The following is a 13,407-nucleotide window of genomic DNA, read 5'->3' on the forward strand; positions in this document are numbered from 1 at the left end:
TCTTCATCAGCATCTTCACCATCATGATCAGAGTTACAGTGTCAGAAACAAAAATTAGTTAGCTTAGTTATGTCTTATAGTTAGTAACTGTAACATGGAAATTTATCAACCTGGCAATAGATTACATCCCAGACTGTGAAATATATTTCAATTTTCATGAAAAAGACATGGAAAATGGACAGTACCCTTAAAGATGGCCTTTTGTAGATTCTACTGAACATCCTCTCCAGTTTCCTCAGCAGGAGAACCAGAGCTGGCCGTTTGGACGGCACGGACCAGTCGATGATAGGCAGCATGTCGGTGAAGTACCTGATGAGTGGAGAGAAAAAAATTAAGACCCACGAATATTAGAGCTGCTTGCGAGGACTGAGTGTCCATATGCTGTTTGTACCTATAGTAGAGTCTGTACCCCTGTAGTATGCGTACCCCCAGTAGTGCCTGTAACCCCAATAGTGTCCATCTACTCTGGGTAGTTTTAAAGAACGCTTGCAGATAGATGTGCAACAGTTAGGTCGTTTGGACGGGTCGTTTGGTGTAATTATATAACCAGCTGCTGCCGCTGACTGCTATGCTCTCCTCCTAGGAGTGATTGATTGCCATGAAACTCATAAGAAACACATAGGAATCACAGTCTCTAATTGGCAATTGAGGATAATGAAATATCCTTCAAAACAAACTAAAGAATCTTCTGACTAGGGAAAAAAGGGAGGATAAACACAGGGGGTGTCTCCTCTTTTGCTGGGTGTATTTCTCTAGTTCTAGTGTTTCTCCTGAGTTTCAACAATTGAACTGAGCTTTGCAAGATAATCTACAAGCAATGAACAGCATCAACCAACCTTTGTAACCCAACTGAGCCCAGACTGAGGGGATCATCTGTTGCAGTCCTCAAGAAACTATCCAGAATCTCCACAATCCTCTGTGAAGGAAATAAAGTATGTAAACATATTGACAAGACAGGTTAAAGAGACTGCATCCAATTCACTACCTGTAGCAATCTTACTTTACAGTCATGCTGACCTGTGATGTATTTGCTTATAAAGCCAAAACAAAAGCCGTGTCCAGAAAGTCATATTTTCAGATCTTTAACTTAATACATCTTGTATTTTTTTTTTTTTTCTAAATCATGTTCTTAGGGCCTGATGTTACCATCATGGTGATGAAGAGCGGCCCATAGCGATAACTGTAGCAGCATCTCTTCTCTCTAAGTCAGAAACATCAAGCTTGACTTCACTGACTCAATAGGCGAAGCAGGGGTTACGAGGCTGCTCGGGAAATTCCCTACCCCATTTTGGCCGGAATGGTTTGATCCGACACATCGCACCATCGCACACGTGGCGGGTTCTTTTACGTGCCCGGGGTGTGGCTCTCCCCAAACACGGGACCTCCATTTAACGTCCTATCCGAGGGACGACTCATTTTCACTTGAGTAAAGTGAGGAAAGTCGTGTAAAGTGCCTTTCCCAAGGGCACAAGACCGGCAACACGGCATGCGGATTCGAACCGGCGACCTCTCGGTCACGGGCCGAATACACTACCACTGTGCTACTCGGCCCCACGAAGCAATATTGAACCCGAAAATGTGACATTCTTGACTTTGGACACTGGAAATTGCAGCGTTGGCAATGAGTTAAAATGAGATTCGAAGGAATAAATTAAAGGATGTCCAGCATTTTTTCTGCTTTGTGATATTTTCTGCCAGCTTGCACTATTTAACTGAATGAATTAATATGAATTTTAGGAAAATTTTGAAAAATAATTTTCAGCAATAAATTAGATCAATGGGCATAAACATTATAGTAAACACAACTGTCCTTGGTGCTAAATTGTGCCACATTGCAAATGCCTGGTACAATTTGGTCGAGTGAGATACAAGCGAGCTGTAAGGGTAAGCATTAGGCTTTTAGCCAGGCATGTGTCAAGGCATCATTTGGACACAGTTTTCTAAAAATAGCAAGAAATTGGACACACTACACTCCCTTACACTGGGGAGCAGATCCTCTGACAAGCATGAAATTCTGATTGACCAGGGATGCCACTAGGTCATCTGTGGTCATAATCTTCTACTGTGACCTCTCAGGCAGTAATTTTGCTCCTTAGGATACCTTTTAGGTGGATGCCTCTGGACCCCTACAAGAGTCTGAGCCTATATCACTTACCATGACTCAACAAGAAATTTAGACCCGCTATTATAATAATAGAACATGGTAGGCATGAAGACTTACTATGTGACTCCTGGTACTCAGTAGCTCTGGGACCTGGAACCGTGGGTCCAACATTCTCCGCAGCTGTTTGAATCTGGACTTGCTGCCCACGAAGTACTCCACGATGATGTTGAGGAAGGCCTCCCGCGGGCGGTGAAACTCGTAGTGACCCGGCGCGCTCTGTACGTTCTGCTCGTACTGGATTCTCCTGGTGTCCTCCATAAATCTGCAATATTTGTTCAAGTAGGGCAACTATTAATCTCATCTCAAATCACTTACTATACGAGATCTGGTCTATAAGCACGCATAAAGCATGTGTAAAGCAAACTTTCAGGAAAAACATATATTATAAGTTATAACTCTATACCCATCCTTTTAAGTAAGCTTAAAGATTGATTCTCGTGCTGTAAATAATCCTTAAGGGCATTTGGCACCACAAGAAAATTAGGCAACCAGTTTTCAGTGTTTCACTCAATGTCTCTGATGTCATCGCCAGTCCCTGGTGCATCAACACGCAGGTAAACACCCCTGTCCCTAAACACCATCCACAAACAGACAGGCACACCTGTACTTGGTGCTGAACACCATCAACACATAAGCAAATACACCTGACCCTAAACAACAATCAACACAGGCAAACGTCCCTAAACACCATCCACACACAAACACACCTGTCCTTGGTGCTGAACACAATCCACACACAGATAACATACCTGTCCTTGGTGCTGAACACAATCCACACACAGGTAACACACCTGTCACTGGTGTTGTACACCATCTACACACAGGTAAACACACCTGTCCTTGGTGCTGAACACCATCCAAACACAGGTACCTCAATTGTCCTTAGTGCTGAACACAATCCACACACAGGCAACACACCTGTCACTAGTGTTGAACACAATCCAATAACATACCTGTCCTTGGTGCTGAACACCATCCACACACAGGTAACTCACCTGTCCTTAATGCTGAACACAATCCACACACAGGTAAACACACCTGTCCCTGGTGCTGAACACCATCCACACACAGGTAACTCACCTGTCCTTAATGCTGAACACAATCAACACACAGGCAACACACCTGTCACTGGTGTTGAACACAATCCAATAACATACCTGTCTTTGGTACTGAACACAATCCACACACAGGTAACACACCTGTCCTTGGTGTTGAACACCATCTACACACCTCTATACACACCCTGGTACTGAACACAATCCACACACCTGTCCTTGGTACTGAACACCGTTCACACATGGTGATTGTCCTACCAACCTGACTTTCAGCTCGTCATCATCTTCCTTCACCTGTTCCCTGCCCAGAGTGGCCGATGTTGGCGACACCATTGTTTTTGAGGCAGCCAGCACATTGGTTTTCCTCTTGTTGACAGAACCAGTTGTGTCATTGGACCGCAAAATGGAGGCACTGATTGTCCTAAAGGCATAAGACAGGTAGTATACATTTATTCATGGTGGAGCCTAACATTTTTCTAGTAAACAGAAGTAATCGCAAACAGAAATTACAGCTAACGATATATTTACCAACTGTAATTATTAACAGACTACGATCAGTGAAATAGCCTAAGATCAGTGAAAACATAAAACTGATTTAGAAGATCTTAGTTCCTAACATGTATGTTGCCTTACTGCATGGAAGGGGGTACCAAAAACTTTTATGCTTAATTTCAGAAGAAGACCCTAATTTTTATGTACATTGTATCAGGATGAATGCAAGGCAATTGTGTGAAATTTGCTCCCCTTGCTACAAAATAGACAGTTAACTATACAAATTACAGGTAATCTCGTACACGAAGATTGTAATTTACACAGTGCCGGTATATTATAATTAGACTTTTATGTCTGACATGTCACCAACTTGTTAAACACATCTGCTCTTGGTGCTGAATTTCGTGTTGAAGAGAATTATCCATAACGTATGATACAATAACAGGATTAGAACAATAAGACTGTCCAAACTTGTTACCTATTGAAAGGTTCACAGCTTTGTGTAAGTGCCTCCATGGAAACAGCCAGCTGTTCTATACTGGTCAGCTCTTCTTTGGCAGCACTGATGCTGTCTCTCCTGTTGGTTTCTTTCATCAGGTGCCGCATGTAGAACGGGACCAAGGCTTCCAGCACACACTTAAGGAAAAAAACAAACAAAAACATATTCATATAAAGCGTAAATGTATATTATGATAAGCTCATTACATTAAGCTTAACACATTTTTCACATATATGTCAAAAACATGACTCGTGTTTCAGACTGAAGAGAGAATATTTGTGGAATGCAGACTGAGCACAACTAGGGTGATATCTAAAAAAAAAACTGTACAGTGTTTCGTTTTATAACAAAGATTTAGTAAATCATATACTTCTAGTCTGTGTAACGCAAACTCCGCTATCCGGAGCTTGTAGACTCCTCCCCGCGGAGTTTGTGCGCCGCTTGCCATAAGCCGGGGGAACCGTTGTGGAATGTTTCAACACCAATGGTGGGCCTGGATTCTAGTCGAGCCCCTATTACCATGGAAACTAGCTTGTTAACGCTGTCACCGCTGGCGCCACGGGCCAGACAGGGGGGCGGTGATAGCCCGGGTGCGAAATGTGATCATCCCGCCCACTCCCCGCATGTTTGTTTACTCATTTCGAGGAAAAATGGCGGCTCGCCCCATATGGGCTTCGGCTTTCGGCTTCGACTTTCGGCTCCTCCTAGGCTCCTCCTGAGTCCGTTTGTGCGGATTTTGGACGGCGCTGGCCTCTCCACTTCAGGAGAAGGCGGTAGTATATTTTGTCCTGGGGAGAAAGGACGTTTTTGCCTGCTTGCCCACTGGATACGGCAAGACAGAACCTTACGTAACTTGGTCCCTCTTGTCAATGTCTTGGGGAAACCCTGCGTCACGCTTCGCCGTTGCTGTTGCTGTTTCAAGGTCAAGTACAACTTAGGCGAGAAAGACGCTGATGTCAAGCGAGGAGAGTGGAAATACAGCCTGGTTTTCACATCGTCAGGGCAAGGACATTCTGTCCTTGGTCAGAGGCAATTTCTGAATTCGAAAATTATCTTGGCGAGAGCTGACAAACGGGGCGTGGTTGGTGTTGCCGTGGACGAACAGCACTGCATAATGTCTTGGTATGGTATATTTATGGCATCATTTTAAAATTTGCATGATTCAAAATTTTATTTAGTTTCAAGGGAATGTTATAACAAGTTACCATTGCGGAGGCTGAAGCTGTAACGTTAACGTAGCTCGTGACACAAGGACGCCAGCCGCTCACGGAAAAGGGGAGCTATGTCTTAGCAGTGTCTCTACGTAGAGTTTGGTTACGGTTTACGTAAAACAGGTCACTAGTATATTGTTTTGCTGACGGGATTTTCTGTAGTTACATGAGATTTTTAGTGTGGGAGCATGAAATGGCCCGAGACATGTCATGAAGTTTCTCTCCCCTTGACTTCGCGAGAGAAAATACGCAGGTGTTTACCTGCGTTGTCCTCTTACAGTATTGTGCATGTGTCCAAACGCATGACCACTTTCGATAACAATTTGATTGAAATGACATTGTGGGCCGTTTTCATAGCGAACTCCATACTTCAGATGTGTAAAGTATGCTATATTTCTTACACCAGTGTTCTCCTCTTGTATTCCACAGGGGCGGAGGGTTCAGAACCGGGGTCAAGACTCTCACACAGCTACTGAGGAGATAAGGATAGACATCCTGTCATCACTGTGTTATGGATTCCAACACAATTACTGTTTCAGAGTCATCCAATCGGCCTAATTGTACCTTCAAGTTATGACATTGAAAAGGAGTTCGGATAGATGCTTGTAGCAGAAAAAAAATTGTCAAAATATTTCAGAGGGTCTGTCACAAGAAGAGACTTGTTGTGACTTAAGTGGAGATTCTTCAACATTACCTTAGAATGAATCACTGGACCAAGTCTCTTACATCAGAACTCTAAGACGAACTATTACAATTTATAGCAATTCGTCGTCTACAAATCAGCTATATATCATGTTAAGAGAACCACTACAAACAGTGATGAGATTTCTTGGAGGAGATGCATCCCATTATGTACAACTTTAATGTAGTTACTCAGGATTTTGGTCTGGCTACAACTGAAAGAATTGTTGATTCTTGTGCTACCTTCGCCTTCCTAACAAGAGAAGACATTATGACAGACATTGGGTTGTGGAATGAAGTAGTCAATATGGTCTTCACAAACATTTCAGGACTGTATAGAGGAATGCATATTTGTATACAGATCAAACTGCCTTACAGACCATAATATATTCTGCTGATGCCTCCCTAAGCACTGAGTTACAAACTTATATACAAAATTTATGAGTACACACAATGCGTGTATACAAACCAGACTATCTTGCAGACTATGATTATACATGTATTCAGATAATACTTGCCTAAGCACTGAGTTACAAACTTATATACAAAATGTATGAGTACACACGTGTGTATACAAACCAGACTATCTTGCAGACTATGATTATACATGTATTCAGATAATACTTGCCTAAGCACTGAGTTACAAACTTATATACAAAATGTATGAGTACACACAATGCGTGTATAAAAACCAGACTATCTTGCAGACTATGATTATATTCAGATAATACTTGCCTAAGCACTGAGTTACAAACTTATTTACAAAATGTATGAGTACACACAATGCGTGTATACAAACCAGACTATGTTGCAGATATCATATTCAATTAATGCTTGACTATGACTAAGTACTGAGTTACGGTCGGTATGCAGTATACATAATGTATGTGTGCATACTAACCAAGCTATTATACAGACTGTAGTGTATATGATAGAAATGCATGGCAAATAAACATCTGCTTTGAGACTCGCTAATGCTTATGTATATGTGTCCCAGCATGATGATAGGACTTTGTCAAGACACCTGTAAGTTATAAGCTGTGTTTGTTGACTCAATCCATGGAATATGTACCCTTAAAGATACATCCCCCACCCCCTAAAATGAGCAAAAAACATAATGGGATGACCTGTTTGTTTTTATACCTCCCCTACTACTACTAACAGTTCTTGCCAGGGTCTTCTGTGATTCCCATCATAGATCCAGCTCTCATTGGCTGCTCTGCTTCTAGTGTGATGCCTTTGGGGAGCCTGGCATGCTGTATTCTACAAAATGATATGTAAAAATGATAAAGAGGATTATATAAAATGCATGTACCTTAAACTGTATATCAGGGCAGTAGTAGGCAATTGGAAAATATTGTTCATGCAATGCTATCCTTATCTGATACCATGAATTGCAGTACTAGTGAAATGTACTTCTGTCAGTTCACATCAGTATGTCTATAGACAACAAAACTACCAGGTTGGCTCTTGATCCAGTTAAAGAGAAAAAAAAAAAAACAATCAGCAACTTATTTGTTGCAGTGTTTGTCAGCTTAACTGTAAAACTTCTGATTCATTTGTGTTTTTTTACAAGGAGGGTGACAAGATGTAGAGACAGGTTTCAAGTGACAAGAACGCTTAGGAATACACATGCAGATACCTTATACTCTCATACAAGACGCTGTCGCCTTCCCAGCTTTTCCTTCTGTCCGATCATCCATGCAGTCATCTTCTTCATGTCGATGTTGTGATGTCTTGACTGCATGCAGGTAGGGAAAGTACGGTATAGCCTTCCAGGAATGACCACAAAAGGTTGCTCTGTTTTCATCTCTTCAACCAGCATGTGGATTTCCTCCTGCATGTTAGGTACTGTGTGCTTTCCTATGCCTCTGTATGACACTAGATCTGTGTCGAATGTGTCAAGTACATCTTGAAGTATCTTGAGGCTTCGCCCTTCTCTTGCTATTGTCTTGGAGGTCATGTTCGGCCCTAGTCTGGAGAGCCCTTCTTTCACTTTCTTGTTCAAGAACTCCATGTGTAAGTCTTTCGGAATGTTCTTACCAGGCAGCCCATGTGTATTGATTGTTTTATTGTGCAGGATTGACGCAGAAAGTCGGGGAGTCAGCAGTGCTTTGTGTTGTGATATGTATCTAAATGCCAAGTCCTTGTAGTGTGTATGCTTGTTCTGGTAATATTGAATCATGTCAAACTTCCAGTTCCTGAGTATTCTGCTGCCATCTCCTTCATTCACTGAATCCTTCTTAACCATGTCAAATAACCCCTCCCTTAACACAGAGCAGTTGTAGTTATATTTGAAGTCTTCCTTCTTACTACTTTCTGACATCTGTACATCTTCTGTATGTGCTTCAGTTTGGTTGTCAGTACTTGGCATGTTTTCTCCATCTCTCTCCTCGAAGACTTCCTCACCTCCCTGTCCAAGTACTTCTACTCTGCTCCACACACATTGTTCCCGGTGTCTCCTCAAACATACACCATCCCTGGCATAGTTTTTTGGGCATCCAGGGAAACCACAGGGAACTCTGCCTTCTGGCACATCCGCACCTCCCACTGCAGCCTGTCTGGTTTCGATGTCGCTGACAATGGCATGTGTGTTAAAGGTCGGCAGGATATGCTGGTCAATCACCTTGGCAACGACCGTCCTCAAATAGGAGCTTCTTCTCTCTCGTGTGTCTGTTTCAATGCCTCTCGGGGCAAGTGATGGTCTCCCTTTCATGTTTGACATGTCAAGGCTCTCCATCACTGCCAGGATAAGGTAGCCTGAGGAAACAAAGTTCAGAAACTCGCGATTTGGGTTGAAAGAGTCCTTGGTTGACTTTGTAACATTTCTTCGATCAAACCTGTTCCTCAGCTGAAACAATGTGCCCTTTTCTGTGGCTGATCTAGGGTCATAATAAGCATTGTAAACATCTTGCAAAGCTGTCACATGTGCATGCCACTCTGCTGTTACAAGTTCAAGACCCTCAAGCCTGTCTGCTGCAGTTGCCCCATCTGCTCTAGCATCCTGGGATTCCACCCCTCGCATGTTTGATAGGCCATCACCTTCCTGGGATTCCACCCCTCGCATGTTTGATAGGCCATCACCTTCCAGTGGAAGCTTCATCCCGTGTGGCACATACTTTTGATACTCATGTACTCAGGTACAACATGTGATTTTAGTTTTGCCTGCTCAGAATACATGTGTGGGATGTGTTCTGTGACACAGTCTTTGAAGTACTTATTGAAAAATGGCATGTTCTCTACCACTTTTCTGGAGGCAATAGTTACCATATCCTCTCTCATGGAGGAGCGGTCTTCCTTACTTGGCAAAAACTCTTGGAGGGGGACAGTCAGTATATCGGCAATGGGTTGGTCATCAGGTAGGTCTTGTACATTGACCCGGTCTAAGGACGCATACGCATGTACGAAATGGTGATCAATGTTGCTGTTTTGGGAGGTTTTATGGCGGACCCTTTGGCATATGTCTACATTGTCGAAGGTGAAGCTAATACCTGGGCCACTGCTGTCTCCACTGTTCTTGTGTAAAGGCAAAGCATCACTGCTGTTTCCTGCCTGTCTTCTGCCGCCCACTCTTCCTCCAGCTTCACTCATGTGTACCTCTTCACTTCTGACGCCTTCTCTCCCTCCACCTTCACTCCTCATGTGTACGTCTTCACTTCTGTCGCCCTCCCTCTCTCCACCTTCACTCCTCATGTGTGTGTCTTCACTTCTGTCGCCCTCCCTCTCTCCACCTTCACTCCTCATGTGTACGTCTTCACTTCTGTCGGCATCCCTCTCTCCACCTTCACTCCTCATGTGTGTGTCTTCACTTCTGTCGCCCTCCCTCTCTCCACCTTCACTCCTCATGTGTGTGTCTTCACTTCTGTCGCCCTCCCTCTCTCCACCTTCACTCCTCATGTGTGTGTCTTCACTTCTGTCGCCCTCCCTCTCTCCACCTTCACTCCTCATGTGTGTGTCTTCACTTCTGTCGCCCTCCCTCTCTCCACCTTCACTCCTCATGTGTGTGTCTTCACTTCGGTCGGCATCCCTCTCTCCACCTTCACTCCTCATGTGTGTGTCTTCACTTCTGTCGCCCTCCCTCTCTCCACCTTCACTCCTCATGTGTGTGTCTTCACTTCGGTCGCCCTCCCTCTCTCCACCTTCACTCCTCATGTGTACGTCTTCACTTCTGTCGGCATCCCTCTCTCCACCTTCACTCCTCATGTGTGTGTCTTCACTTCTGTCGGCATCCCTCTCTCCACCTTCACTCCTCATGTGTGTGTCTTCACTTCTGTCGGCATCCCTCTCTCCACCTTCACTCCTCATGTGTACGTCTTCACTTCTGTCGGCATCCCTCTCTCCACCTTCACTCCTCATGTGTGTGTCTTCACTTCTGTCGCCCTCCCTCTCTCCACCTTCACTCCTCATGTGTGTGTCTTCACTTCTGTCGCCCTCCCTCTCTCCACCTTCACTCCTCATGTGTACGTCTTCACTTCTGTCGGCATCCCTCTCTCCACCTTCACTCCTCATGTGTGTGTCTTCACTTCTGTCGCCCTCCCTCTCTCCACCTTCACTCCTCATGTGTGTGTCTTCACTTCGGTCGCCCTCCCTCTCTCCACCTTCACTCCTCATGTGTACGTCTTCACTTCTGTCGGCATCCCTCTCTCCACCTTCACTCCTCATGTGTGTGTCTTCACTTCTGTCGGCCTCTCTCCCTCCACCTTCACTCCTCATGCGTGTGTCTTCACTTCTGTCAGCCCCTCTCTCTAACCTTTTCTTCCATACTAGCACTTCCCTGTCATAGTGTGCTGACAATTTGTCTACAGTCTGCAAGATCTTCTTGTGACTTACAGAAAGACCACATGTGTTCATTCGTTGATACAGCACTTTGGAAGCATGGCATTTGAAAAGTCCCAGTCCTTGAATGGCTTGTAGGGCAGACATTGTTCTGTTCCTGGCATACAGCAGGCAGGTAGCAGCTGTGACCATCATAGGACGTCGTCGTCCCTCTTGCTTCATCCTCCTCTTTTTACTTGCAAGGAGTGTGATCTTTCTCTTCTTTGTCCGCTTGATTGTGGTCTTAGGACTGAGGTTTGATGATTTTGTAACTCTTGTTTTGACTGTTTCGTTGGCTGGGTTTGCTATGACTGTCAAAACTCTTGAAATGAGTGGTGCACGTTGCTGTATCTCTGCTGCTATGCTGGATGTGTTTATGTTTGGCAGTGATTCACTGTCACAGCTCCGGAGGATGGATGGGTTTGATGTCTGACACAGGTTTTTTGCCTCTTTGTTGATATCAGACAGGATGTTGAGGATGATGTACGGTCTGATTTTTTCATGGCCACATACAGTATTTGCCACAGTTGAAAAATTTGATTTGAGAAGTGGTCTTACGATGTTTGCTACCTGTGGTCCAAGCTTTCTGTCATTTTTGCCCCCTATTGAAACCTGGAAGAAAAAAGGACAGTTAGAAATCCTGCATGATCAATACATATAGAAAACTATCATAACTTATACTCACAACATATAAATTCATCTTAAACTAACCAGGCAGCTATAACTTCATTGGGAATGAAATCATAGGGAGCTTGTTGCCAAACTCAAAGATCAACATGAAACAAAAACAAAAAAAAAACAAGTTGCATACACTGCAATTATTAACAATATAATTAAAAAGATTCCTCAGAATCTTAACTCTGTCAACCATCATTTCCTTACAAGATAACAATGCTACATATATAGTATAGTAAAAGTTAGATATGATGATCTTTCACTTGAACTCAAAGAGCAGCGTGCATACTACTACTGTCGTGTAGTCCACCGTGTGTCAGTAAGATGCTGTTAAGACGTACAAATAAGCTTATCACACTACTGTATTCAAGTCGAGTCGCTACAGATCCGAGTTTTTAGTTTTCGAGGGGATATTCCCATTAATTCATACTGGGTATGAAAATGTCGCCACCCTATCCGCAAATCTATAGGCATTTCAATGTTGAACTATCGATAATACAGTAGTTGTCAAAATCGCCTAATATCATTTTTTGCTCCGCAAAAATGTGTTTTACAATCCATGAATTTTCTACCGACACCAGGAAAATAAAGATGTGGTCAGAGACGAAATCAGGTTTGGCGGAACACAACAATTTATTCCTCAAACGGGAAATCAATCGAATATGTATATCAGTTTGAGTTACCCACGAAGCAATAACACAAATGACGTCAACAGGTTTTGGTGGTAATCCCCATGGGAATACACAGCACGTCAATCAGCTAATGGTCCAATTACATCAATATTATGACATTGTCCAACATGAGAAAATACAAACAAAATTGTTTACATGGTAAAGCTTACAAATCTAACCACAGAGCTAAGATAAACAACACAAAAAAAATGCTGAGGAACCACAGTTGAAATGCTTAAATTAGCAAAAGAAAGACAGAGAACAAGCATAAAATGTGCAACGAAATCCTTAATCGACCGTTCAGACTGAAAGGTTAATTAGATAAGAAAGAAAACAGCTAAAGTGGACAAACAGGTAATGTCGAAGTCAATCACGGTATGTATGAAACAGAAGTGTTGACGTACAAATGGATGACTAGATATGTTGTCTAAGCGATCAACATGTTAACTACACGTCAATAGCTGCTAGTACTAGGAGGATTGAAGATGAAGCTTTACTATACCTAGCCGCTGGTGACTGCCTATGGTAAGGCTGATACGGAAACAAGCAAATTCAAAATGATATTTGGACAACATCGGATTCCTCAATAACGGTAAAGGCAATGCTGTACAAGGCTGTAGGGCGTATCTTCCGCCAAGGTTAATAGTGGAGCTACATGTATAGACAAAAACGCGTACGTCACTAACGTCCTATACTTTTTAGAGGCGTACAATCACAGGATAATATAACGTACTTAATGCACCTTTCTACGGCCTAATCTAAAACTTGAAGTAGATATATTCTGATATGGGTCTGGATACAGCTATCTGTTGCATACTATACTTGTCTCATTCATTTGAAAGTCGCAAGATATAGGCTACTATGTGCCTTTTATGGCTGAGTCATAAAGGAAGTTGCAACTAAGCCGTGTTTATTGTCAACGCTGAACTGTGAGTGCGCAGAAGGAATTTCAAGAGAGGAACTTATGAAATAGGCACGTTGACCGGTGTATTGGACGACAGAGCTGTCAAATGGAATGCCCAAACTTCATGGCTGTTTGAAATCGAGAATAGTGCCGCAATGCCGGCTACCCCAACCCTAACTCCCGTAGGAGGGGGGAGGTAGGATTTACCCATTGCTGTAAACGGCAGGACAGGTGTTTACT

The 13,407-nt window shown here is 43.2% G+C and overlaps 1 protein-coding gene and 1 long non-coding RNA gene across 2 annotated transcripts in view; one reads left to right on the forward strand and one right to left on the reverse strand.

Moving 5' to 3' along the window:
* LOC118408075 (protein unc-80 homolog) overlaps positions 1–13,407 on the reverse strand; it is a 37,244-nt gene that overhangs the window by 7,581 nt on the left and 16,256 nt on the right. Inside the window, exons 14-18 of the mRNA XM_035808694.1 lie at positions 4,190–4,347; positions 3,482–3,640; positions 2,222–2,426; positions 837–916; positions 186–309 (exon numbers count right to left, since the gene is read on the reverse strand). Coding sequence (XP_035664587.1) covers positions 186–309; positions 837–916; positions 2,222–2,426; positions 3,482–3,640; positions 4,190–4,347 — 726 coding nt within the window. The remainder of the gene's footprint in view (positions 1–185; positions 310–836; positions 917–2,221; positions 2,427–3,481; positions 3,641–4,189; positions 4,348–13,407) is intronic.
* Positions 4,591–7,067, forward strand: LOC118408078. The gene is made up of 2 exons (XR_004830241.1): positions 4,591–5,332; positions 5,851–7,067. It is a non-coding gene; the product is annotated as an uncharacterized LOC118408078 (long non-coding RNA).

Source organism: Branchiostoma floridae, unplaced genomic scaffold (genome assembly GCF_000003815.2).
Source record: "Branchiostoma floridae strain S238N-H82 unplaced genomic scaffold, Bfl_VNyyK Sc7u5tJ_1551, whole genome shotgun sequence".
Lineage (NCBI taxonomy): Eukaryota > Metazoa > Chordata > Leptocardii > Amphioxiformes > Branchiostomatidae > Branchiostoma > Branchiostoma floridae.